The sequence below is a fragment of the Phytophthora infestans genome, genomic scaffold (genome assembly GCF_000142945.1).
Source record: "Phytophthora infestans T30-4 supercont1.2 genomic scaffold, whole genome shotgun sequence".
Taxonomy (NCBI): domain Eukaryota; phylum Oomycota; class Peronosporomycetes; order Peronosporales; family Peronosporaceae; genus Phytophthora; species Phytophthora infestans.
The window spans coordinates 559,926-585,779 of NW_003303757.1; the positions used below are offsets into that span (position 1 = coordinate 559,926).

Consider the following 25,854-nt stretch of genomic DNA (forward strand, 5'->3'; position numbering starts at 1 on the left):
GATACAGAAACCTTTTGTCATTTTCTACGGGTTTCTACTTGAAGTCACTCAATTCGCCACTTTCCTATGTCGAATAGATGCTTGCTTCACGTCGGCGCTATCACTCGCTCCAACCTCCACGAGCATTCGAGCCGCCATTGCTCGCGCGCTATCATGTTTGGCAAGCTCGCGTTCCCTTCGTAGACTCTCAGAAACGTCTCGGGGCACGAAGGGCACGACACACGCCAGCCAAACCTTGATAACCAAAAGCAAATGTTCAATGCCAAATACAATCCACACTTTCTGCGTTGCTGTGACCGAAGGAAATGCTCTTTCCAATAACGAAGTAGAGTAAGCCAAGTGGAAGCAGTTGGTCAGCACAGCCAACACACTCATGATCTGCAACACATGTAACCAGACTCCAATGCCGCTGGCCTTGCGAGCGAGTGGACGCTGTCTTGTGTGGCAGATTTTGAACGCATCAGTGCGCAGCTCAAGTACATTATTGAGTAGAGCAAGTAGAGGAGCCAATGGGAATGCCAGCGAGAAGAACGACACATAACCGAACTGCACCAGCATCTCCGTGTAGTCTTCGAACGTGTCGTAGTGCTTCAATCCAGCTTCTTCCCACGCTCGATCCGAGGCTTGCTCTAGTCGAACGCATTGCTCATGAATAACCGCATTACTGCTCATCATCGCCTCTGTCGCTAGCTTGGCGGACGTCGTTCCCTGACGATTGGGACCTCGAGGACCAGCAGCTGCATTGATGCCGTTGAATACCGTGGACTGGTTGAATTGGTCGTTGCTTGCACGTTTCTTGGCGCGAGCATCAAGACGGCGACGAACGAATGGGTACAGTGTCTCCATGACGTTCTTCCAAAGCTGTCCCGTTACCATGAACGAAGCCAGTTGGATAGCAACACGTACCATCCCGTCGGACTTAGCAGCTTGTGTTTCTCCGTCTTTTGACGTCTGTGCGTGTGGGGCAAACGCGTAATAATACAGTGAAGCGAAGACGTGTACGAAGCGGAAAGAAAAGACCTTAAGAATGAGGTGACTCTGGTATCTGGACTCGGTGCGGTGGTTCTCCCAACTATTGAGACACCGCGCTGCACGGGTGAAAGCAGCATCAAGTACAGGGATCAGTAGTCCATAGAGAATGGGGGTGAGAAGGAGGTAGATCCAGAAATCCCAACGCACACCGAGCTGTGCCAACGCTCGAAGCTCTTCCAACGTTATTGTACCCGTTGCTTTGACCTTTTCGGCAATCACCGCAGCTTCACGTTTGGTTTCCAGCGACTCCGCTTCAAGTCGATCACGGGTGGAGAAGGCAAGATAGGCAAGTGTCACCACTGCCACTATACTCCCAGCCACACACGGGAGCGTCACGCTGTACTTGAGCAATCTCTTCCAATACGAATAGTGTCTTTCAACTGGTTTCTCTTCCTCGCCATCCTTGTCATCTTGTGGTTTACTGTGATCACCGTAGAACTCTGGCCGAGTAACTTCCTCGTCTTCGTATCCCCACGTACCCCAATGATACGCTAAAGCTGCTGCACGACGTCTCCATGCAATGATGAAAGCTGATGTCCACAGTGCCATGAAGAGAGCGTAAACTGGAGCTGCTGGATGGTCGAGATGGTGCGAGTGAACTTGCAACCCGAATAGAATGACGCCTGCCACACTTGGAACCACGAGCCAGCGAGTGTACATTTCCATCCACGCAAAGTAAAAGGCAACTCGTTCACCGAAATACTGCGCCACATCGTCCAAAGGTTGTTGCAGTACACTTCGTAGGACCACACATCTTGACTTTGACTGTAGACTTTGGTCATGATGGTGCTTGCTTGACAGCAACGAATCCTTCCAGAACGTCACCCAGCGAGTCTTTAGCAGCGCTAAGTCTTGTTTGTGAAGAGGATACATCTGCACTACGTATCTAGCAGCAACGGGGCACGATTCATTAAGCCCAGCGCCGCCATCGCTCTCTGAAGCAGTCAACAATGCGTGTACTATACTCTGCTTCTCACTATCGAGGAAGTTGACACATCTACGAACGGGGTCAAAGTCCGCAAAGCTTGAACGTAATTCGCAAGAGAAAACCATCCAAACTTTATCAAAACGTCGTTGCTTTCGAAGCCGAAGTCGTTCTGCTCCAAGCTCCAAGACGCGTTGAGGAGCTCGAACTTTAAGCAACGACTGCTTCCCATCCAGAGAGAGCAAACGTTTGACGTGCAGTCCTGTACGTCGTATCCGACTGACGATCACTGCGCGGTCGCTTGTGAGGTCACCTTTTGCACTTGGCTTGAGCGTCTCTGGAAGATCAACGTTCTCTTCATACTTGGATGGCTTCAGTAAAATGGCAAAGTCGAATTCATCCTCCTGTCGTGAAAGTTTGCCAATACGCTCAGGGGTTGCTGTGCTCCTGAAGCTATCATCTTCGCCTTGTTCGTCACTGGGTCTCCGCTCAAGCGCAGCCTTGCGAGTTGGCGAGCTGCGATTCTCTGTGGGGTTCTCGTCGGTTGAGTTGTCAGCCTCTGGGTCTGTTTCAAACGAGGTGGAGATTGTTGAAGGCTCAGTAGCACCACAGTCTTCCAGGTGATCTTCCTCTGCTGTTTGGAAGAATAGTGTTTTCGACTGCTTGGGAGGAGTCAAAATTGCAGCCATTCCGGACGTGCGCTGATGTAAAGGTGGAGATTGAGACTGATGTCGATGGTGTGCTTGCTTTCGACGAAGAAGTGGCACGACTGGGGGGTCTGGCGGCTTTGATATTGGCACGGGCGCTTGAGCGTTTGTCTCCTTTACTTCCGAGTTGTTTGTTGGAATACTCGCCGGGTCGATCACCGGTTGTGTACCGGAGTCAACAACGACTTCTGCATCACCTTCTTTGCGATGCTGACGGCTCTGCTCAAGTTGGCTGATTTGATTCTGGATAACTTGGTTTGTGCGAAGACGAAATACACCCCTGCTAGAAAGCTTATCTGTTTTGATCGAGCCTTGAAGTGCTGCTTCTTCGTGTATTGCAATAACAGTGTATGGCTGAGTTGCGCCGGTCTCAGCCTTCTTCTCCGCAACTCGCTTGTCATTCTTGGCATGTTGGAGTTGGTTCCCAAGCGCTGATTTCCAAGGTCGACCGTATGAACCTGGAGTGAATGGAGCCCTTCGTGCACTGATTAATACTTGCGGACGTGTGCGTCCTGTTGATAATAGAGAAGAGTTGGGTGGTTTTCTTGTCGGCGGAAGTCCAATCTCTCCCAATGCCTGAGTGACTGCAGCAGCGGCTCTAGCTGGTGATAATTGATCTGCCATGTTGCCGCCAAGTCGTGAAGTGACCGGGTGGACGAACTATGATGTCGATGTGTGAGATGTTTCCGTTCCAAAAACGTTGAGCATGAGATTGAGAAATTGTCGTGGCGATTAATTGGTTTCACATTTTGTAAGGCGTCCGGAAATACTCAAAACAGTAGAGTCATGCTAGACCTAAAGGAGAGGGTGGCAACAGCACGACAACTCGCTGCTAAGAGCTCATCAGCTCCTGTAAAGTGCATCGGAGGAAGGCCAACTAATGGATTATTTATAAAAACTAGAACACGAAGAGTAAATCGCTTGGACTGCGCCTTACAAGATGCGAGGGTCTCCGCGTTCTGTTCTGTAAAATCTCTAACGGCAAAAGATCAGCTTCAGAGTGTCTACGACCGGGTTGCACGCAACAACGCATTGCCGGAGCTACCAGCTCGAACCCCCACCCTTTCCATGACACACCTCCAGTCAGCAGAGCAAGCAGTACAATATTTCATTGACAAAATGCGTCAAACAGCCGATTCTTTAGATGAACAAACGAAGGCCGCTATAACACGAGCCTTAATCAACGGTGAAGCCGGTAACCAAGTGGATGGCTTAGTCTGCTGGTATTCCATGGGAAATGAAATTGGACGCGGCACATTTGGGCGAGTGCGTGCAGCCACCCATCGACTTAGCGGCACGTCCGTAGCTATCAAAAGTTATAGTTGTTTACATGGTGCGAGGTCGTGCTTACCAGTTGAAGGCCGGGCTGCAAAAGACTTTGGTGAAGATGCGCTTGAGTGGCGTCAAGTCCGACAAGAAGTGAGAATACTATCGAAGTTACGAGCACATCCGAACATCTTGCGGTTCGTCGAGGTCTTTGAAACGTCAACACGAATACACGTCGTGACTGAGCTCTTGAGGGGAACCAGTTTGTGTGAAGTGCTACAACGAGCTTCAGGCCAACGACTATCCGAAACGCGAGCGAAACGAGTATTCCAGCAGCTTGTTGCAGCAGTGGAAGCTCTTCATTCGCAGTGCGTGATTCACCGCGATCTGAAGCTTGAAAATGTTCTTCTCAATGAGGAATCGGGACACGTTACTATCATTGACTTCGGGTTCAGTGACTTTGAAGAGCCTGTCGATCCTCTCTCCCTTGCTTCACTAGACACCGAAAATCGAAAGAAACAACCGAAGAAGAAGAAAAACTTTTGTGGCACTCCTGTTTACATGGCACCTGAGGTGGTCACAAGTGAACATTACGATGGAAGACCGGTGGACATATGGAGTTTGGGTGTCTTGCTGTACTTGATGCTATGTGGTAAATTTCCCTTTCAAGGTGCAAATTTTCACCAACTTTTTCAGAAACTTCGTAGTGGCGCGCAGCAACTGGTGCTACCACCAACACTCTCTGTTGCAGCTCGTGCTTTGCTTCAGTCGATATTAGCCGTAGATCCGCTAAAACGACCAATCGCAAGCGAGCTCCGAGGTTGTTTGTGGTTGCAAGACATCGAAACACTGGAATTTTCACGAAAAGAGGCGGCATCGTTTGAAGCGTGGCCCGGGACAAATGAAAAAGTCTGTGAGGCACTCACTAAATTGTATGGTGTGCAGCTGAATCTTTCAGATATAAATATTGCTAGAGCTAAGCCACGACGTCCTCGATTGAGCGCGTTTCTGGAGCTCGCGACTGCAGAATCAAGACAGCATTTCCTGGAACTTATTGCAGAATCTGCGTCTTCAGATGATGTTCAGTCACCACAAAGCGACGAGTCTGACACGGATTGTGATGAGTCAAACAGCCACGAAGACGTCGCACCATCCACACGACACAAACAGCAACTAGAAAAACTCATTGGGCTAGTCAAGACGTCCCTCGCAACAAGCGATTAAGCTGAAGAATCAACCACTTATGACCATTGCGATGGTGCGGATTTATTTCATGTATAATTCGGACGAAAATCAAGTAGCAAGTTAAGCTTGTCAGCAACCTCCTTATCGTGGCAAAACGCAACTTTCCGTTTGTTGCCGCTGCATTAGCAACTTTCATCACAGTATGGGAAGTTGGACAAGTTTGTTGCCGGCTTCGGAAGGTACTTTCAGTTGGTTCTACACTTCAACTTGGATATTCATCATGATTGGCTCATTCAATTTTTATCCCAGGTCTTATTGGCTAAAATGCTTTTCACAAATGGCGCCAAATCCCATTTCCGAAGCACATTTGGAGCAACGCTGGGAATTCCTGAGCCCCCTGGCTACAAAACCTAGATCGTCGCATCAAGTACAAACAAGTCGCAAAGGAAGAGGGAGTGTGGGAGGCCGAGAAGCGCGTTCTGGGGGTGACCTTACCCCACAAGCTAAGCCTTAAGTACGCGAGCTACAGTGACAGCGAATTTTCCTACGATTTGCATGAAGCTGTGGCACTTATAGATGCGGAAGTTTGTGCTTAATAATATTTGATGTTTTAAACTTGGCAACAAAGGGTCCGAAGAGCTGGAGCAGGAAATCCCAGCAAAGTTCGTGCTGGTGTTCGAGACTTGATCACGAAGATGCAATTACGTTTAAGAATTCTCAACGCAGAGAAAATCATCAAACAAGAGTGAAACGTGCACGAGCAGAGTGTTGGACGCCGTCAGGTTACGTCTATTGAATCAGCTGCAGCCATGGCCACCGACAATCTCATGACATGGCGCAAATATTGCTAACAAACTTAACACCATTACCCAAATGAATCCGCAACCATACACACCGATGACAACTCTAGCCCCAGTTGGCGAGAGTTGGTGCTTCATTTCTTCCAATTGGCGAGGTCCCTTTGGCAACAACCGAGTCGTCGCGAGCACAACTGGAATCAACGGGATGATGCTCGTTAGTATCGAAAGTTTCCAGACGCCGCTAAAGTCATGAGGCACTTTCTGCAGATCTGTCAGCTCTACCGGCCAAATATGCAGCAGCATATTGGAAATCGTACTGGAAAAAGCTTGTGCCAGATTCGTGACACTTGTAAGCAGTGCAAATGCGACGCCTTCTTGATGCTCTGGACACACAGCCACGAACATCTGAGCAACGGGAAGATACTGGAAGCCTCGTGCAAAGGATTCGCCAGCAGCGTCTCCCATCGCAAACCAAAAGGGAGGAATGCCAAAGGCTTCGTTCACATGCAACACAAGCAGAACGTTCAACAGCGAAAAGAACGCAACTACAAGGCCAGTTACGAAGTACACGTCGTGCCAAGGAGCTTCAAAGTGCGGCATAATATACGTCCTATACACAACAATTGAAGCGAACGTGACGCAAGCTCCGATGCCACTCAGCGCTCCGTACTGGAAGGCGTCGAAATTGTACGCCACTTTCAGGTAATTCCCCCACGCAGCGTTCTGCACAAAGAAGGCGTTCGCCAGCACCAAGAAGCACACCGGTTGCCACGTGGCACGTCGCTGTAGCATGTGCCAGATCCCGGCAGCTTGATCCCGCAGTGGCATTGGTCCAATCTCCTCCGGTTCGTAGAGATACTTTAACGCGGGAAGCACCGAAACCATCGGTACGATCGCAAGGAAAACGAACTGTTGACCCATTGAAGCCCCATAACCCCATTGTGCTTTGTTACTCAATGCTGCACCCAGCCAGTAGCCCACCATTTCGCTAGCAAAGCGACAAAGATACACCGTAGTCTGCAAATGGGCTCCATCGGATTGCATCGCTACCATGGATTCTTCTTGCTGTAGTTTCGACTCCTTCGACTTCTTTCTCGGTGACTTCTGTTGCAAGAGCAACACTCGATGAGCTACCAGTGCATCTGCCATAACGTCTGCCATAACCACACCAACTGTAGCCCCGAAAAGCAGCAATGCGAAGGACGCAACTGTTAAAGAGTCCGAGGCGCTGTAAATCGACAGTAGTAAGTGGAATAGCGACGCTGTCACACACCCAAGGAACAAATACGGCGTGAATCGCTGGCCGTGGATCGGGAACACATCCGGTAACAGACCAAAGAGCACTTTGAACGTCCATGGAAGTGCACGCACCACCGTTACCGTGCTGAGCTGAGCGTCGGTGGCGCCTAAGGATCTCGGAAAAAACTCGATAGTGGCTTGAGGAAAAGAGTACATTAAGCCCGTGCTGATGTACGTAATGGGGATTGCCAAAGACTCTAGACTCCAGATAGACCCAGAGTATTGCTCTGGCAGCAGACTGGACAGCAGTAAACCTTCGTCTTGGCTTGTGGTGCGTGTGCGCTTGATGTGATCGCTTAGAGACACGTAACATGTCGACTCGGACTCACTTAAGGCCTCGTCGGGTGTGGCAACGCCAGGCTTCGCTGCCACACGCTTCGCCATGGAACTGATCGGATGCAGCTGTGGAAAAGTGGCAGATCCATCTACACATTAATTAAACCGACGCACCTCTTCGTGTCCCGTAAAGTATCTTTCGATAGACACATGTTGAAGGTGGCTGTAGCGATGATTCTTGGCACTCGTTGCTGCACCCAACTGGAAAATATGAGACGAGACATTTGCTACCAAACGATGCCCAACCGACCTTATTGCAACCATGAGATGACCATCTCGCACCCAAATTCGACACGAATGGTAACCAACTAAAAGAGCTAGCCTCGCGTTGTATACACATCTCCGGATATAGAGTTTTTAAGTAAGAGAGCCAGACCACTTGAGATGCGCGCCGAGGCAGTTTCTGCGGAGGACCCAGCGCAAGACTGTCATGTCGTTGTTGTACTGTATTTAGCTAGCATGTCCAACCACAACAAAAAATAGCAAGAAAATCGCTATCTTCCAGACGTAGCAACACAGAGCTGGCGAGCATATAAAGAAGAACTACATTGAGATTGTTCGCTACATCTTCGAATCCGGTAGATCTCGCTACAACTAGAAACATAAGCGCAGGGAGCGGTATCTCATGCACTGCAACGTCTTCTTGTCGAGAAGCCTGACTTGATCGGCACCACAAAAGTTTTCGAACGCAATAAGAACGTAAATACCGCAGTTGTAGCTGTCTGTCTGGACTCCTAGTCCCGATTCGAAATTGCGCACACGAATGCCATGTCCAACAGTCCCCGGAAGAAGCGCTATTATCTTCTGAGCCACGGATCGAACGCTAACAAGATACGACGATGCGCTGCTATCGTAGATGTAGGCTTCAAAGGTAAAAAGATTGATGCGCTGCTATCGTAGATGTAGGCTTCAAAGATAAAAAAATTCAAAGATAAAAGATTCGCACCATTTCATTCGGCCTTATCAGGGGCTTGCTGGCAGGTAGCTGAGAAATCTCGTGAGCAATAGGGGGCTTTACCTTGGTAAAATGTGAAGAGCTTGAGCTGCATGACTTTGTCAGCAGTAGACACGTAGCTCGCATCTCCGACAAGGATTTCATCAAGTGTACCGAGATTCATCTTTTTACTGGTCATCTCCATGTCTTCTTGTACCAGCGTCGTTATTAGCTTCCGTTTGGCCTTGACAGCTTTCGGTTTTTGCTTGGGGCGCCCCTTTGACTTTGGCGAACTTTGAAGCTCGAGCTCGACGTTATCATCATCGATGTCGATGGGGCGTTGGTGTCCACCAATAACTGGTGATCCGGTACGTATACTTAGATGATCAGATCCAGCAGCGCTTGGTAACCCAAGATCCGGCCTCCTTTGCGTGCCCACGCGGGTCTCTGTGCCCAACTCAGTCACTAGTTGGGTCTCTGTGCCCACCTCGTTGTCCACGCGGGTCTCTGTGCCCAACCCAGTCACTAGTTGGATTTCGGTGCCCAAATGATTGCCCAAATTAACGCTAATAAATCCCATTTGAGTACCAACTCACGCTAATAAATCCCATCTGAGTACCAGCTCAACCCAATCACTTCACAGTCAAGTGCCCTCGACTCCTGGCGTTTTATTTTTCCTTGGCCTCGCGATTTGTACTTGCCTGCGTGGGTACACACTATCGTCTTGCTGTAGTGTACCCAACTTTCTGGGATCAACGGAGCCGAGCTGCCCGCCGCCTTAATTTTGCTGTTCCGACGGGTAACCGTGTTATTTGTGCGGACACGGAAGCTCTACAAGAACGTAACGGGAGAATGACAGCATTGCAACGATGTCTGATACTCAAATGAAAAGCGATACATACCTGGTAGGTTTGAGTTTCATACTCCCTCAGATAACTGTGAAAATCTTCCCACGAATCAAACTGTGTACGCTGGAGAGGGACAGCTACAAAACTGCTGTTGATGTCGCTGTCATCGTCCTGCCCGGATCTGGAGCTGTCGGACCGTTCGAACGCTTGGCGCGACGACGTCATGCTGCTGGATCTGGAGCTTTCGTACCGTTCAGACGTTCCGGTCATAGATGCAATGCTGCTCCTTGTACTCATTGGACTCGAATCAGACTCCACCCACTCCTCATCACTCAGACCACCCTTCCCTGAAGCCGATCTCTCACTGCCGGAGCTGCTTCACGATGCGCAGACGGTAGGCCTTGGCGGCATCACTCGCAAGTCCATTTCTCCGGCTGCAGATTTTCGATTTGGACCTCCCCCTAAAATCAGTGGCTGACGGCGCGTGTATACGCACGCTATACAGCCTGTCGGATGCCGTCGAGGGGCTAGGGGTAAAAGTCTGGCCTCAACACGACAACCCCGTTGGGCGCAGGACACACTCTCATGATTCTTTTGACGATGTTAGCTAGACTACATTTGCGGACAGGCATGGCAGTTAAAAAATCTGAAGTTGCGGTTCATGGGGCTGTTGAGCAATGGGAGTGTCAATAGCCAAGGCTCGCGTATTTTACTGACAGGATAAGCACGCTACTCGCGCCTTGTTTTGCTGTATGTGTGTGTGTCAAAACCATGGTTGGGGGCGGCGATGCGCAACCCTTTTAACTTAGGCACGTGTCACTGTGCCCATCTGGGGCAAAATGTGACGAGGCATTGGCTCCCATCCGACACCATCCGACACCATCCGACTCCCACATACGACCATTTGTGCCCATCTGATCCCAACTACCGAAAGAGCCAGTAATGTAATATTTTGATGCGTGTCACGCAACTATACGGGTTTGCTGCGATTAACCGGACTCCTATACGGGATTAACCGGACTCTTATACGTCTATGTCTGTCTTGGACTGACAGCAAGCTACGGGTGAAACATCTCACAAGCGCATTTTCATTCGCATTTTACTACTGGTTTGGTCAAAAATGTAATGTATTTAAATGCACAAGCTAAGGTATCTGTAGCGCAGATACTGCAGCGTCTTCTTGTCGATTAGTCCCGGCGACTGTGCACCTGCAAACATCTCGCAGGCGACTAGAACATAGATACCACAATTGTAGTTACATGTTTGGACTCCGAGATGGCTCCCATAGCTTTGGACGCGACACCCTTCGAATCCTTGCACACATCCAGTTGCAGGTGTCCCATCTGAGCCCGACTCGATGGGAATTCACCCATCTGTGCCCAACTCGATAGTATTTAGACCAACTGTGCCCAAATATAAATGACTACATACCTGTGCACCGCACTCAGTCGATCGTATTTCCCGACGTGGCCGCTTGCCTTTACCCCGCGGTTTGTACTTGCCCGCGTGGGTGCAAACAAGGGTCTTGTTGTACCAGATCCACTCCTCTGGGATTAGAGGAGCTAAAGTATTTTGCTTCTGGATCTTGCGGTTGCGCTCCTGGACCTTGTTGTTAGTACGAATTCGAAAGCTCTGGTACACATACAGTAGTAATTAGGCTAGTTGTCAACTAAACAATTTCTTAGCGATGCGAACCTGGTATGTCTGCGCCATATACTCGTCGAGGTAAGCATGGAATGACTCCCACGAGTCAAACTGCATCTGAAGTAGCTGGGGGGCTAAGGCACAAGATGTCTCTCCACTGGAGGCCTCCTCTTGGGCGCTCTGTGTCTCGAACTGGCTCGAGGTTTGCGACGACTGTACACTCGAGTCCCTGGATGGCAGTGCACACTCGGCGTCGCTATCATCTTCACTCGGAGCAGCGTACTGTCGGCGCTTTTGTGCTGGACGCGGCCGGCGCTCCATACTTGCCGCTTTGCTCTTTTTGTCCAAATGAGGGGGAGCCACTCGTTCTGTCCTTGCAGTATACTGTATACGCCGTCGTTCGTATAGCGTGCGCAGAGCATGACACACGAGGAATAGGGCATGACAAAGAAGAGACCTCCTCAGACGGGCGCAGTAGCCACTCTCTTTAACTTAAAAGGGTAACCGCAAAAGGCACAAATTATGCCGCGTAATGCTCTTCAACATTGAAAAATTGTCTCCATTTAAGTACGATTCGTGAAAACACGTCAGTTCGCACATTCGAACGACCGCTTGACAGGGTTCTGGAATACCCAGGTTTTATAGAATGCAGGGGTGGATATAAGCGCTGCACGGGGTGGGTGGATATTGGGTTGTTACCTGTCCTAACCCTACAAATCATTTAATTTAACTATGGGTATACAATATTTAAATATCACACGCCACGCAGCTCGCTCCGCCATCCAATGCCATCGCCTGCCTCGTTTTATGGAAGTGCTCGTTAACTTTGGCACTCACTTTCGCTTTTACCTCCAAGTTTGCAATCGAAGACAATCCATCGATGTAGCCACCACGAACGGCGACCGCGTACGTTTTGTTAACTGGCTCATCACTGGAAAACTTTCCTGAGTACCACGTAACTATATCACCGGGTATTAGATCAACTGTTGCGAAAATTCCATTTCCGGCACCCGGAATTGATGACGGTCGATATTCGATCGGGCAAAAGGGGGCACCAAAGACGCCCTCTATGTCTGCGTCTATATCAGTAAATACTTCTGTCCTCTGTACTACCTGACGCTCTTTTTTCTTTTCTTTTCTTTGATCTATAACGCGCACTATACTCGCGCTGCCTGCTTCTTTTGCTTTCTAGCGAGACACGAGCGCACTTGACAGAAATTCTTAGCTGGTGAGTATTTTTGCAATGGCGCCGGAGAGTGTTAATCTTCGTAGTATTGAACTGACAGCCTGGACTTGGGCACGAGATGTCACTGCCGGGGGGAGCAGGAACCAGAACCGGTGAGACGGCAACACTGGTGGACTGTCCATAGAGCTGTCAGAAAGTCGAGTGAGATGAAAAGGGGACGCTGTTGTCGTCAAATTTCTACGTGAGGCAAAAAATGGACAACAAAATTGGGAGATGTTTTTCAACTCAGCGGGGTGGGTGGGATTTTTTGTTTTTCCCTAAAATAACCACCCCAGAGGATGAATGGGTGGGTGGATGGGCAAATTGGATTATTCCCTACCCCAAAAAAACCACTACGAACCCTGCCGCTTGAGCACCTTGTCCTGCGTCATGAGCGCCACCTCAGCAAGCCTCAAACCTTTTGGTGCGCTTGCATATGCTCCTCTTTACCCGCTAATGCAATCCACTCATGTATCGCTTGTGTCGGATGTTGTGCCAGGCCAATTGGAATCGCTGTCAGCGTCCGCGCCATGGGCCATCTTCCCTCGCAAGAAGCTGGACGTGACGTACGGGGACATCGGTACAGGTCTGGCGGCGTGTCTGCAACTGCGTGAGAACCAACGCCAGGAATACGAGCAGAAGATCACGAATCTATGGGACCCTAGTGGCCACGCAATGGTCACGCTCTCCATCCGGTCAGAAATTGCTCCAGTTTGCTTCAAAATTAAAGAAAATTGTAAGCTTATTGCTGCTGCAATTTGTGATTAGGACGGGGTTTGATCTGCTCCTGCAGACACTCAAGCTGCCAGCTGGGAGTGAAGTTCTCTGCAGCGCCATCACGATCCCCGACATGATCTACGTACTGCGGTATCATGGATTGGTACCGGTTCCTGTGGATCTGGACCCCGAGACTTTGGCGGTGAATGCCGAACTGCTAAAGAAGTCTGTTACAGAGGTAAGGGGGTATTCAGAGTAGTGTTCGATGGAAGTTTAGAGCTGATTGGGGTGGTCAACGTAGAAAACGAGGATGCTGCTGATCGCGCATATCTTCGGCTCGCGTTTCCCATTGGATGAAGCGCTTGAAGTCGCTCGTAGTAACAATCTGCTGGTTGTGGAGGACTGCGCACAGGCCTTTATGGGCATGCAGTACACGGGCGAGAACCGTGCCGATGTGTCCATGTTTAGCTTTGGCACAATCAAGACGGCAACGTCATTTGGTGGTGCGATCATCAACGTCAAGAACTCAGCTGTGCTGAAAGAAATGCGTCGTCGTGAAAAGAGGTAAGCAGAGTGTTTGCTCTCGTATTACAATGGAGTTGTGAGAATAAATGACTCTGTTCTTGTAGGTATCCGAGTCGCACGAACGTGTTCTTTTTCAAGAGATTAGTGAAGTATGGCGTGCTGCATGGTATCTCTACACCTGCAATCTACGGTCTGTTCCTCCATGCCTGTCGAGCTGTTGGGGGTACGTTGAGTTCAGCATAACAGTCCACTGCGTGGTGATCTGACTAGTAAAAGAATCGCTTGTGTTCCAGCTGACCACGATAAAGTGATCACTTCGGTGATTCGTGGCTTCAGTGGTGGAGAGCTGGTGTCATTAATTCAGTATCGCCCGTCTATGGCTCTGCTTGGGATGATGCATCGTCGACTCACCTGCATGGATGAGCAGTATGTTCTGCTAAGAAAGTAAGTGAACATGATAAACGAGGGCTGATAGAGTTACTGATGACCTTGATGTGCGGTGACAATATCAGATCCAAGAGCGAGCAGTTGGCTAACGCCATCAAAGATCTTCCAAACGTCGCAGTAAGTTGCTATCAATTTTTCTTAACTACTCGGTTTATCAACATTTTCTGCTTTCTGCTCTTTGTAGATCCCAGGCCACCGTGCTGACAAACATTACTACTGGTTGTTCCCTGTTTGTGTGCCTTCCCCAAAGGATGTTGTCAGTTACATGAACAAGCATGTAAGGCTGAGAATACCGTCGATTAGTTTTACCTCCTAGCACGACTAAGCGAGCATTCTTGACAGGGTTTTGATGTCACGTCGGGGGCTACCCAGTTGACCTACGTGCCGAGGTACGAAGAGAGAAATAAACCTATCATTCTACAGCTCAAAGTATGACCTCATTTTCTTGTGCGTAGTCCGCGTGGACAGGAGCATGACCCTGTGCACGCTAAGCACATCATGACCAGGTTTGTTAGTACAATTATTTCTGGCAAAGTAAACTTGACTTCTTGTCCACTAACACTTGCCACGACAGCTTGGTCTACCTTCCTGTCACCCCTGAAACGCCGGACTGGGCCATTGAGAAGATGATGTGCTGCTTCCGAGATGCGATTCAATCGTCCAGCAGACTTTAACGCTATGCAACATCATCGCACTGCAGATGTGTTCATCTTCATGCTCAATAGAGAAAATGTGTAGTTATAAATTCAGAATAGTACTTTTAGTTCATAAGAGTGAAGTATCTATCCCCTGGATCGTTCTTTAAAAAAGAGCATGCGAGATCGCCCAGAACAAAGTGACCGATACAATCGCCATGAGCGAGTTTTGACGCATCGATTCGTTGGCCGTGGTGGTGTTTGCCTCAGATGATCCGCTGCCGCTGTCGCTTTTGCTGCTGCTTCCACTGGGCGTCGTGCTTTGCGTCCCTGATCCGGAGCCGGTAGCCCAGTTTCCACTCGACTGTTGACCTTGGCAGGTGTGAGCTTGTACTGCTGTGGGGCAGTTGAAGTTGCTAGCAGCAGTGTCAGACGGCCACGTGATGGCGCTAAGCTTCGGGAAACCAGTCGGGCACGTGGGTAGTACAGTCCGATCCGACTTGTACGCGCTCATTTTGGTCTCGCTGGCGACACTAACAGCTTTGTATTGCGTACTGAGGTTGTAGTAGTTGGGCATTGGGACGTATTCGCACTTGACATCGTCGTGGTTGCAGTTCACAGGCTTAAAGTACCCAAGTCCGTAATTCCCGGCATCGAATTTTGTAAATGGAAACTGAGCCTTCACGTTCACGATCTCAGTTGAGTACTCGAAGGCAAAACCTCCGGAGAAAACCTTGCGGAAGTCAGAAGAGAACAGCCAACCAGCCTGAAGCCACGTGCGCTGAGCCTCATACTCTCCAACTTTCGGGAAGTTCACGTTTAGGCACCCGTATTCTGTCAACATTACGGGGATGGTCATTCCGTACGACGCGAAATCCGTCTGGAGTTTGTTAAACCCGGTCGCCGCCGCAAGAGTCTTCTGCTCGTTGTCGCAGTACTGGTACGCGTTGATACCATACCACTCGGCGTTCTCGTACTTGTCCGTACCAGTGCGGCAATTGTAGTACTTTGCGTTGAGCTCGCGATTATTTTTCGCTGTATCCGGATCGGCTACTACGAGGCCAACGGGAATCTTGCGGATACTTGAGCATTCTCCAATGAAGTTGCGCATGTCCCGCACGAACTTCTTCTGGCATGGCGCGTTGATGGCAGCGTCCTCCGGTACTTCGTTGTTAACCTCATTTCCTGCACTGAAAGCCTAAAACCACAAAACATAAGTATCATCACTACCATAAAATGGTACTAATAACAAACGTACCAGCACGTTGTCATACTTGGCAAAAGCGAGGATAATTTCTCGTCCGCGTTCTCGGAGATCAGTGGGGTAGCAGTCTGGATACTGTTTAATAGTAACCGAGCAGTTTGTGCAGCTGGCAGCAAGGTCGACCAGAGCGTACATGCCCTTTGCCCGCAGCGCACACATGAACTTGTCGTGGGTCTTGGACGGATCGACGGCGTACAACCGCACAGCGTTGGCTCCAGTAGAAGCAAGGTAGTCGATGTCATCTTTCCAGACATCATAGTGTGCGTCTGTGAAGAAATCGTGATTGTTTTCGTTGAGTTTGCCAGCATTGGGACGCGGATAGTAATCGATGCCTTTCACAGCGAACGAGTCTCCCGTCTTGTTGTCGAACATGCGGTAGCCCACGATAGTGATGGGGTTCGTGTAGCCTTGGACGTTGACAGTAGCTAGGGCAGCCAGCAGAGTTGCAAGAGTCACGGAGAGCTTCATACTTGACGATCTGAGGGCTGCTTCTGCGTAGTATGATCGGTGTTCAACAATGACAACGAGAGCTGAAGCCTACTCTTGCTTTTCGGTGGGCCGGCTTTCAACTGGAATGCCATTTTCGGGGTTCTCAAATCAGATCTCTAAATTGGAGATCAACGTTCTCTTCTCTCTGCAAATACTTCACGTAGTAGCTAATTTCAGCACTTATATATTTATATCAATCTCCTTAAATCAGAATTCCAACAAGGGCTGAAACGATGGCAGCCATTACAACGGAGCGGGTCATGGTCGAGGACGTGGAACTGGTGTTGCCACCATCAGTAGTTCCCGCTCCCGACTTGGCCGTGTTGGAGTCTCCACTGTCCTTTGTGTTATCCGAAGTCGTCGACGATGCGGTCGAACTCGAGCCAGCGTCACTAGCCCATTTTCCACTCGGCTCTTGGTCTGGGCACTCATACTGTTGCGCAGTAGACGGGCAAGTCAAACTGTTGACACTATCCGCCTCCCACGTGACGTCGGCGAGAGCAGCAAAGCCATTCGGACACGACGGGATTGTGGTTCGTTCAGGGGTAAAGTCAGTCATGCTGCTCTCACCCGACACATCCGTTGCATTGTATTGCTTGGCCAAGTTCTCAAAGTTTGGCATGAGGTTGTAGACACAAGGAACCGACTCATAGTCGCAGTCTTCCGGCGAGAAGTAGCCCAATCCGTAGTTCTGTGCACCGAAGCTCGTGAACGGATAGGGCGATTCATCCTTGGCATTCGCGTTTTCCGTCGAGTACTCGAAGGCAAAACCTCCGGCAAACACGTCACGGAATGTCGAGTCGAACATCCACCCGGCTTGAAGCCATGTGCGTTGAGCTTCATATCCGTCCACAGTCGGGAAGCTTGGGTTCACACAACCGAACTCCGTGAGCATTACGGGGATTGTCAAATCATAAGACGAAAAGTCCGTCAATAATTTCTCGAATCCACCCGAGGACGCCAACTCTGTAATGTCGGCATCACAGTATTGATACGTATTAAGACCGTACCATTCTGCATTCTCGTACTCATCACTCGAGTCGGTTCTGCAGTTGTAGTACTTGACATTGACCTCTCGGTTGTTATTGGTCGTGTCCGGGTCGGCCATAACCACCCCCACTGGGATATCACGGAAACTGGAGCAACCTCCAAGAAAAGCTCTCATGTCTCGTATGAATTTCTTTTGACACGGAGCATTAGTGAACGCATCATCGACAATGTGGTTTACTTCGTTGCCGGCACTGAATGCCAACACGTTGTCGTACTGTGCGAACTCAGAGATGATTTGTTCTCCTCGAGTCTTCAGTGCACTCGGGTAGCACGTCGGATACTCGTCCAAAGTGATGGAGCAGTTCTCACAACTCGCTCCGAGGTCTACTAGCGTGTATATGCCTTTGGCACGCAGTGCACACATGAAGAGATCGTGTGGTTGGGACGGGTCCACGGCGTACAGGCGGACGGCGTTGGCGCCAGACGCCGCGAGGTATTCGATGTCGGGGCCCCAGATGGCTTCGTTGTCGTCTGTGAAGAAGTCGAGATTGTTGGCGTCCAGGTCTCCCGTGTTGGGGCGCGGGTAGTAGTCGATGCCTTTAACGGCGAATGCTTCCCCCGTTTTAGGCATCGAACATTTTGTAAACCCTTCGACCGTTGATGGGGTTCGTGTAACTCTGTGGCAGTGGCAACAGATCGGCAATTGCCAGTCCGAAAGGAGGCAAAACGAAGCATTGCTGGTGGGTGCACTTATTAATTATTATAAATTCGCTTTTGGCAGTTGGCGGTAGGAGGCGAATCGAGAAGTGTGTTGAGGTCGAGAGAAGCGTCGACTGATTTTGGGTACCGGTACAAGCACAGGCATGTCTAGTGACACTTACAAATACCAAGTCAGATTAGTTGATGTTTGAAAGGATTAATCTTCCCCAAGACAGTGACATGCCCATCCTCAAGAGGTGTGTAATATCCCAAAAGGGAAATTTTTTGGCCACAACAATATTTTGATCCGTACGACCTTTGGTACGATGGCACTAGACGGAGGACTTCACCAATTCTGCGGGCTTATTAATACATAGAGACTTCACCAACATGACGCAACGCAATCCAATCAATTCGGCAATTCCTCGCCCTGCTCGTTTATCTATCAGTGTGGTAGATCCCCACTCATGGAACTGTGACTACAGAAGGGTAGCAATCGCGTAGACGACCAGGAGCAGCGACGTGCTTGACATGCTCAATGCCGAGGCATCCGAAGAGTCGCCGCTACTTTCGGCGGTGCCTCCGCTGGCTGCACTCGATGTGGTGCCCTGGTAGCTCGTCCAGTCACTGGACTTCTGCCCCGAGCACTCGTAATTGAGCACCTTTGACGGGCAAGACGTGTCTTCGACACTGTCAGATTCCCACGTAGATAACGCAAGGGCAGAGAATCCCGACGGGCAGGCCGGTGGATTGATGCGGTCTGAATCGGCTGTGAAGTCAGTGTACGAAGACTCAGAAGAGAAGTCTGTGTCGCTGTACTGGGTCGAAAGGTTATAGAAGTTGGGCATCGGGTTAAACGAGCACATTTTAAAAAAAAATTTCGGGTTAAACGAGCACATAGTGTCAATCCAGTCGCATTCCTCGGGCGAGTAGTAGCCCAGACCATAGTTTGCGCGCCGTAGGTTGTGAATGGATACGACGACGTGGTCGAACCCGAGCCGTCCGAGTTGGCCATCTCCGTTGCGAACTCGAACACGAACCCACCAGAAAACACCTCACGGAACTTTTCACCTAGCAACCAGCCGGCCTGTCGCCACGTGCGCTGCGCCTCGTACTTACCGACAGTAGGAAAGCTCGGGTTCACACAGCCGTACTCTGTCAGCATTACTGGAATAGACATGCTGTAGTTTGAGAAATCCGTCAGCAACTGTGAGAACCCGTCAGCGTCGGCGAGCTCCGTCACGTCGCCGTCGCAGTACTGGTCCGTGTTGAGGCCATACCATTCGGCGTTCTCGTATTTATCGCTCGATTCTGTGCGGCAGTTGTAGTACTGGGCGTTGAGCTCGCGGTTATTGTTTGTGGTGTCCGGGTCGGCCATCACGACACCCACGGGGATGCTACGCATGGTGGACGAGCAGCCACCGATGAAGGCGCGCATGTCGCGAATGAACTTCTTCTGACACGGGGCGTTGGTGCTGGCATCCTTGACAAGGTTGTTGATCTCGTTACCAGCGCTAAAGCCCAACGTGTTGTCGTACTGAGCAAACTCGGTAATAATCTGCTGCCCACGAGTCTTGAGCGCACCCGGGTAGCATGCTGGGTATTCGTCCACGGTGATGGAGCAGTTCTCGCAACTGGCACCAAGATCCACAAGCGCGTACATGCCATATTTGCGCAGCTCGCACATGAAGCCGTCGTGCGACTTGGACGGATCCACGGCGTACAGACGAACAGCGTTGACGCCCGCCTCAGCGAGGTAAGCGATGTCATCTTTCCAGATGGAACTGTTATCGTCCGAGAAGAAGTCGTAGTTGTTGACATTGAGTTCGCCTGAATTGGGACGCGGGTAGTAGTCGACGCCCTTGACGGCGAAGTAGTCGCCCGTGTTCGAGTCGAACATTTTGTAATTTTTGATCATGATGGGGTTCGTGTAAGCGCTGACGGACGACGCCGCGAGGGCTGTCACTGCTGCGAAGACCTTGGCGAAATACATGGTGCTTAAGCGCCAAGGGGATTGGGGAATCTGCCGTGTTATGAGCAAATTGGGGAGTGAGGAATATCTTGAGCCGAGCGCCCCATGGAAATCTCCTCGACTGAGAACCATCGCCGATCGCGTTGGACTCGTCTTTTTTCAGCGCAGGGCGCTCCGGCTGTGCACTTTTGAGCATATCGTCCAGTAACAACTGTGCGTGCCTCTGCTATCGGTCTCTTCTTAGCCCGTGTCCATCCGTGCAATAAGCGATGGATTTTCGCTACTGCAACGCTACTTGACTAAAGTATTGAGAGTTGCGCGTTGAGACCATGCACCGCCAGGTCACCGGGCCGGTGCGGTACCAACAAGTTGTTGGCTACAATGGAACGCTCATAGACACAGCGAAGCAAATGGAATCCGGAATCCCATTCGATCGTTGCCACCGAACGTAGTTGTGGTACAAATATTGCCCATGGTATCATAGCAAGAGCCTCGATTCACTTAGGCGAGACGCCTTACGCTGCCATCCTGCGAAGTACTTAGTATCCTGCAGTCGCAAGGGATTATTTTAATCGTGCCCAAATCTTATCAAAATGTACAGCAACACAACCCAGTTTTTGTGTGCGCCACTACTTTTCTGTGGCGCAATTTTATTACTAGTAGTACATTTTTACAGCCTACAATTGCACTCGAGTGCGGCAACTTTGAAAAAAAAGCTCTGGAAGTACATGTAGCTCAGTCTACACTGTAATATTTTTGTTTTACAAAAATAATAAAGCAATTATTTTATTTTGCAAAACCATTTGATTGGGTGGTCCACAAAAACCAAGATTCAGGTGTCAGGGGCCGCAACCGAACCGAAAGAAATCTCGCGCTTTCCAGCTCCTTGGACTCCGACCCTCGTACAGCACTTCTCGCCGCATAACTTGACAAAGCTTATTCCCGCCACGATAACCACTTTTCCAAGATGACGGTGCGTTCATTGACGATCTCTTTTTTATCTCAAACGCTATAAAGATACAGGCTCGAGAAGTCAGCTGAAATCGTTGTGAGGGATACTAACTTCAAGTTGTTTCGCTGCTACTTGTGGCCTTGGTTCCTCGACAGGTGTCCACTTCCAAGACTGCGGAAACCCCGGAGAAGCCTGCGCGCACCAAGGAAGCAGCGAAAACAAAGCCGGCGGACGACGAGGACAGCGCCAGCGCTGACGACGAAGAGTCGGTGCAGGATGATGCAGCTAACGAGGATAATGACGGAGAGGAAGAGGGGGAGGAAGAAGAAAATGGCGAAGAAGGGGGAGACGGTGAGCAACAGGAGGGGGTGGGGTTGTCGTATCTATATACGAACTTTGAAGACGATGAGAACGATGAAGACTTTAAGGTGGATGCCGCAGCCCAAGAGGATGACGACGACGACGATAACGACGATGATGATGGAGAAGAAAATGGCGACGATGACGCCGCAGAAGATGAAGACGATGGCAATGACGACGGCGATGAGGAGAACGATGAGGAAGCAGACGGCGAAGAGGACGAGGAAGAAGAAGATGAACCGCCAGGTACGCGTCATTGATGTGTCGTTGTGATGAACGGGGAACTTATCTTGTTTGATTGCTGCTGTATGCTTACAGCCAAGAAGCAAAAGAAGTAACCAGTCCTGGTGAAGTTGCTTGTAAAAAAGAGTGAGTGGGTCAACTGTTGGCTTTAGCTTGGGCAAGCGAACTTTGGGGCGAGGAAAGGAGCGTTGGCTTCTCTGCCTACATTTTACTTTCCTTGCAGCTCTTTTTAAACTACGAGGGCATTGCCAACGGACGTCATCATCATTCAACACAAAACGCTCGCCTTACCCTACATCTCTAAGACGGACAATTAGCCTCTTACGCCTGTTGTTCTTCAGTACTGAAATATAGTTGAGCTGTTTCCATTCAGTGGTAAGAATGAACAAAGCAAGAGCCGTGTTGCAACCTACACGTAGATTATCACGATAACATTCCGCAAGTGAAGTACTACATTCTCAATCACTCCACAGTTATCCCACCATGGTGCGCTTGCGCCCGCGAAGACGCACTTGAGAAAGCTTCTGGAAGATCGCATCGGAGCGGCGAGATTTTGCCCTGTAGGCACGCAAGACCTCCTCAACCTGCCACCAAAAGAGTGTCCATCAGTCCATTTTTCTTGCTTAAACACCTTCCCACAACTCACCAGGAGTTCCGAGTTAACATGGGTGCTGGCAAACGCGCGCTCCATCACGTAGAGGTCGACGGCCTTGTCCTCCGGCAGCGGCTGCGAGTTGGCCAGACCGAAATCGATCATCGTCTAACTGCACCCAAAGCATCACTGAACACCACGCCAATAAAGAGAAATCCCCTCTACAAGTCACTTACAACATCCGTAGCTTCGTCGCTACTCAGCATCATGTTGGACGTCGTCAGATCTCCGTGCACAATATCGGCATCATGCATCTTGGCGATGGCTTCACCGATGTGATAAGCTTTCTTCAGTGCCTTGTCGCCATACTTCGGGTCTGCACAACAAATACACCTCTCATTAGTTCCCGTAGCCTTCTATACGGGGTAGTGCATTAATGAGCATCGTACCAAGCGTATATGCCCGTCGCAGATAGTCCTTTAGACTGCCTCCTTCCACCTTTTCCAGGTAGAGGCGGCTGTTGTCTTCATCCACCAGGAAGATAACAGGCGTGAGAACTCCAGCACGACGGCACTTGAGAATACAGCGAGCCTCCTGCACTAGGCGACGATGTGACAGCTTCTTATCCAGTACAGGCAGCCGATAGCTCTTCTTGACACGCTCTTTGACGACACAGGCGCGGCCAGCGAAGTCCGTCTCGAAGACTTTCTGTCCGATATAATGTGCACGAATTTAGCGACGTTAATCAGCAGCGATGAAGGTAGCTCCCGTACCGCCTCAGCGCCTTGGCTGATGAGTTGCCACTCGACATCCACCATGATCGGAAGTTTGGTTTGTATGGCGGCAAGCGTGGCAATCTTTTCATCCAATCAAACGAAAAAAGTCATCGATTGGAGTTTTAAACCAGATGAGGGTTTTAAACCTCAAAAGGTAGTTTAAAAGCTAGCTTTTTGTCCCCACTGTATACAAGTACAGTCCATATCCGGATACAATAGGATAAAAAAAACTCGTCATCTTCGAAGTATTACACAAGTGACCACTCATCGACTTTCCAGTCGCAGTCTTTGACTCCGGGAGAACCATACGGACCGGATGATAAGCTGGCCGATGTGTTGCCCTTGATTAAGGCCATTTCTTTACCAGTCTTCAAGCGTTGGGGCACTTTCTTTGAGTATCGGTACGCTCTTACGATGGCTTCGCGCTGTTCGTTGATCTGGGCCGCCCTCACTTCGGCTTTTTCTTCGAGACCGACAAGCGGTCGGCCAAACCACTTCCGCATCGATTTGGTACCTCTTCTCGTCTACAAACGATGATATTGTCGTGGTATCCTGTCCTCCGATTGTTCAGTTGGAGTTTCGTTCTTCTTCATATCGTTGGATGTGGTGGCGTCGTTGGAAAAACGGAGGTGGCCGAGGTCGATATCGACGACGACGTGGGAAGGAACGTAGTGGAGATCGTCCAAGCTCGTGGATATTTTATTGAAACACACAAAGTGATCACCGCCGACGACTATGTTTTAACCATGTATCGCTTGCCCAAGACGTACAAGGAAAGCCAAGCGGGGGCTAAACCTGATGCCACCAAGCCAGTCGTTCTTCTACAGCACGGCTTACTGGACAGCAGCTTCACGTTCGTCAATAACTTCCGCAACCAAAGCTTGGCGTTCGTTCTAGCGGATGCAGGGTACGACGTTTGGCTTGGTAATAACCGCGGAACTACCTGGTCTCGAGAGCATTTAACGTACACCGACGACGATGATGAATTTTGGGAGTTCAGCTGGGAAGATATGGGCAAATACGACCTCCCGGCAGAAATCGAGTACGCGCTGAATAAAACACAGAGCTCCATGTTAAGTTTTGTGGGTCATTCGGAGGGAACGACACAAGCGTTCGTGGGTTTCTCCTTCGACCAGGAACTCGCGCAAAAAGTTTCTTACTTCGGAGCACTGGCTCCGGTCGCGTGGACTGGCCACTTGACAGCAAAAATCTTTAAAGGGATGGCAGACGTGCACCTCGATAAACTATTCCAGACGTTTGGCATCTCCGAGTTCATTGGGAAAAGCACTTTTTTTCAAGAAATGATCGCCGGGTTTGCTTGCACTGTAGTCGACGAGCTTTGCGACTCTGCGATCGCTCTAATTGCTGGTCCATCCGTCAGTACGAACACTTCACGGATACCAGTTTACATTTCACAAACGCCAGCAGGGACGTCAGTTAAGAACATGGCTCACTACGCACAGAATGTTCGTGACGAGACTTTTGCACGCTATGACTACGGCTGCAAGTGCAAACGGGACTTGGGTATTGACGAATGCTCCGAGAGCAAATGTAAGAACAAGAAAGTGTACGGCAGCTTCGATCCACCGCCGCTCCCCCTTGAAAAGATGGTGTACCCTCGGACAGGTTTCTTCCTTGGATCCGCAGACACCCTTGCGACGGCAACAGATATCGAGCAACTTCGCGACGCATTGCCGTCGGGTACTATCGTGCACGAACGTGCAGTTAAGGAGTACAGCCACTTGGATATGGTATGGGCTTACAACGCCAACGAAAAACTATACCAGGACTTGATCGCACAGCTGGACAAGTACCAGGGAGTTGGTTATACAGGCATACCGGAACCAACCGGATCAGGTAGCGATATGAATTCAGCATCTGTTGGATCAGAGATAGATGATATTATTGAGTCGAGGACTTCATTCTCGTTCCGCCAACTAGACTAAGCTTAAGAAAAGTTTTGAGGACATTTCCTCGGGAGCAATAATTTTCCACGGTCATGATTAGAGTATTTTTGTCAGAATTATGCAACAGAATCGGTTTGCTAAATTCGGAAGAAGTTCACAATCCGTAAAACTACCTGGCTAATATTATAGTTTTTGAGACCGACTTAGACGTTTGAGTTGGAATCATCATTCTCCTGCTTTTGCACAACCAGAAACTATCGAGATGAAGTCGAGCCAAGTAACAAATGAACCGCCTGGATCTGTACCTGCCGATCTCGAGAATGGCTGGATACGACAGGACGCTACACAAGTGTCCAGCAACGAAGGAGCCCAGCAGTATGCTAGTGTCGTTCCGTTCTCGGACGACACTCCATTGACGACAGGAAGCTGGCTAGTCGGTCTCTGTGGCTGCTGCACCAATCTAATTCCGAACTGCTGTATGGTGACGTTCTGTCCTTGCATCTCGCTGGCACAAATTTCCAAGCGACTGGGTGTCACCTCCTACGGCTTCGGATTGCTCCTGAGCTTCCTCATCGGCTGCTTCTTGTCCGCATGTTTGCCATTCTGGATCTGTCACTTGCGCTCAGTCACGCGAGACAGGTTTCAGATCCCAGGGAACTACTGTAGGGACTACTGTGAAGCGTGCTGCTGTCCGTGCTGCGCGATCGCCCAAATGGCTACTCGGACCGGAAGCTACAAGCCGGGTACCTGTAGTTTTGGCTCCCGTGACACGCTTCCACCATACAATGAGTAGGTATCTATCCCCCACGATTCTGAGAGAATAAAGTGAACAGTATAATAAACGACAACATTCCTTTGCTTTTAGCTTCGCTTACAAAGAGATACTTTCTTGTCAAGATGTGTGGACCGCAGTTTTTGTGGTCGTCTCGGGCTGGAAATAAATTATTTTTGCTGATATACCATTTATTTTGCGGTGTATTTTGCAGGGAGTTGTAAACGTCCAGAATTGTTGCGGTCCATACTAAAACTTCTATATCATTTTAGTATTAGTTTGACAACCTCTGCTAAGTATTATGCTTAGTATT

General features: G+C 49.8%; 13 protein-coding genes across 13 annotated transcripts; 6 read left to right on the plus strand and 7 right to left on the minus strand.

Moving 5' to 3' along the window:
• Positions 1-48: 48 nt before the first annotated feature.
• PITG_01261 (anoctamin, putative) lies at positions 49-2,085 on the minus strand (the record flags this gene model as incomplete). Its single annotated transcript, XM_002907888.1, has 1 exon — positions 49-2,085. One exon carries the CDS (start codon positions 2,083-2,085, stop codon positions 49-51), a length of 2,037 nt encoding a protein of 678 aa, XP_002907934.1.
• Positions 2,086-3,450: 1,365 nt separating this feature from the next.
• PITG_01262 (protein kinase, putative) lies at positions 3,451-5,154 on the plus strand (the record flags this gene model as incomplete). The annotated part of the gene is made up of 1 exon (XM_002907889.1): positions 3,451-5,154. The coding sequence occupies one exon, from the start codon at positions 3,451-3,453 to the stop codon at positions 5,152-5,154; it is 1,704 nt and encodes a 567-aa protein (XP_002907935.1).
• A 678-nt stretch (positions 5,155-5,832) lies between these two features.
• On the minus strand, positions 5,833-7,606 carry PITG_01263 (folate-Biopterin Transporter (FBT) family; the record flags this gene model as incomplete). Its single annotated transcript, XM_002907890.1, has 1 exon — positions 5,833-7,606. One exon carries the CDS (start codon positions 7,596-7,598, stop codon positions 5,913-5,915), a length of 1,686 nt encoding a protein of 561 aa, XP_002907936.1.
• Positions 7,607-9,486: 1,880 nt separating this feature from the next.
• PITG_01264 (uncharacterized protein) lies at positions 9,487-9,810 on the plus strand (the record flags this gene model as incomplete). The annotated part of the gene is made up of 1 exon (XM_002907891.1): positions 9,487-9,810. The coding sequence occupies one exon, from the start codon at positions 9,487-9,489 to the stop codon at positions 9,808-9,810; it is 324 nt and encodes a 107-aa protein (XP_002907937.1).
• A 3,418-nt stretch (positions 9,811-13,228) lies between these two features.
• PITG_01265 (uncharacterized protein) lies at positions 13,229-14,564 on the plus strand (the record flags this gene model as incomplete). Its single annotated transcript, XM_002907892.1, has 8 exons — positions 13,229-13,482; positions 13,548-13,666; positions 13,737-13,887; positions 13,956-14,001; positions 14,075-14,167; positions 14,233-14,279; positions 14,346-14,396; positions 14,465-14,564. The coding sequence occupies 8 exons, from the start codon at positions 13,229-13,231 to the stop codon at positions 14,562-14,564; spliced, it is 861 nt and encodes a 286-aa protein (XP_002907938.1).
• Positions 14,565-14,617: 53 nt separating this feature from the next.
• PITG_01266 (glycoside hydrolase, putative) lies at positions 14,618-16,297 on the minus strand (the record flags this gene model as incomplete). The annotated part of the gene is made up of 2 exons (XM_002907893.1): positions 14,618-15,723; positions 15,784-16,297. The coding sequence occupies 2 exons, from the start codon at positions 16,255-16,257 to the stop codon at positions 14,692-14,694; spliced, it is 1,506 nt and encodes a 501-aa protein (XP_002907939.1).
• Positions 16,298-16,480: 183 nt separating this feature from the next.
• PITG_01267 (glycoside hydrolase, putative) lies at positions 16,481-17,899 on the minus strand (the record flags this gene model as incomplete). The annotated part of the gene is made up of 1 exon (XM_002907894.1): positions 16,481-17,899. One exon carries the CDS (start codon positions 17,897-17,899, stop codon positions 16,481-16,483), a length of 1,419 nt encoding a protein of 472 aa, XP_002907940.1.
• Positions 17,900-18,446: 547 nt separating this feature from the next.
• On the minus strand, positions 18,447-18,833 carry PITG_01268 (uncharacterized protein; the record flags this gene model as incomplete). Its single annotated transcript, XM_002907895.1, has 1 exon — positions 18,447-18,833. One exon carries the CDS (start codon positions 18,831-18,833, stop codon positions 18,447-18,449), a length of 387 nt encoding a protein of 128 aa, XP_002907941.1.
• Positions 18,834-18,870: 37 nt separating this feature from the next.
• On the minus strand, positions 18,871-19,867 carry PITG_01269 (glycoside hydrolase, putative; the record flags this gene model as incomplete). Its single annotated transcript, XM_002907896.1, has 2 exons — positions 18,871-18,982; positions 19,032-19,867. 2 exons carry the CDS (start codon positions 19,865-19,867, stop codon positions 18,871-18,873), a joined length of 948 nt encoding a protein of 315 aa, XP_002907942.1.
• A 921-nt stretch (positions 19,868-20,788) lies between these two features.
• PITG_01270 (uncharacterized protein) lies at positions 20,789-21,957 on the plus strand (the record flags this gene model as incomplete). The annotated part of the gene is made up of 3 exons (XM_002907897.1): positions 20,789-20,912; positions 21,047-21,497; positions 21,570-21,957. The coding sequence occupies 3 exons, from the start codon at positions 20,907-20,909 to the stop codon at positions 21,587-21,589; spliced, it is 477 nt and encodes a 158-aa protein (XP_002907943.1).
• Positions 21,958-21,967: 10 nt separating this feature from the next.
• PITG_01271 (protein kinase, putative) lies at positions 21,968-22,904 on the minus strand (the record flags this gene model as incomplete). The annotated part of the gene is made up of 5 exons (XM_002907898.1): positions 21,968-22,078; positions 22,141-22,254; positions 22,323-22,462; positions 22,536-22,794; positions 22,860-22,904. The coding sequence occupies 5 exons, from the start codon at positions 22,902-22,904 to the stop codon at positions 21,968-21,970; spliced, it is 669 nt and encodes a 222-aa protein (XP_002907944.1).
• Positions 22,905-23,872: 968 nt separating this feature from the next.
• On the plus strand, positions 23,873-24,808 carry PITG_01272 (lysosomal acid lipase/cholesteryl ester hydrolase, putative; the record flags this gene model as incomplete). Its single annotated transcript, XM_002907899.1, has 1 exon — positions 23,873-24,808. One exon carries the CDS (start codon positions 23,873-23,875, stop codon positions 24,806-24,808), a length of 936 nt encoding a protein of 311 aa, XP_002907945.1.
• A 439-nt stretch (positions 24,809-25,247) lies between these two features.
• On the plus strand, positions 25,248-25,562 carry PITG_01273 (PLAC8 family protein; the record flags this gene model as incomplete). The annotated part of the gene is made up of 1 exon (XM_002907900.1): positions 25,248-25,562. One exon carries the CDS (start codon positions 25,248-25,250, stop codon positions 25,560-25,562), a length of 315 nt encoding a protein of 104 aa, XP_002907946.1.
• Between the last annotated feature and the right edge of the window lie 292 nt (positions 25,563-25,854).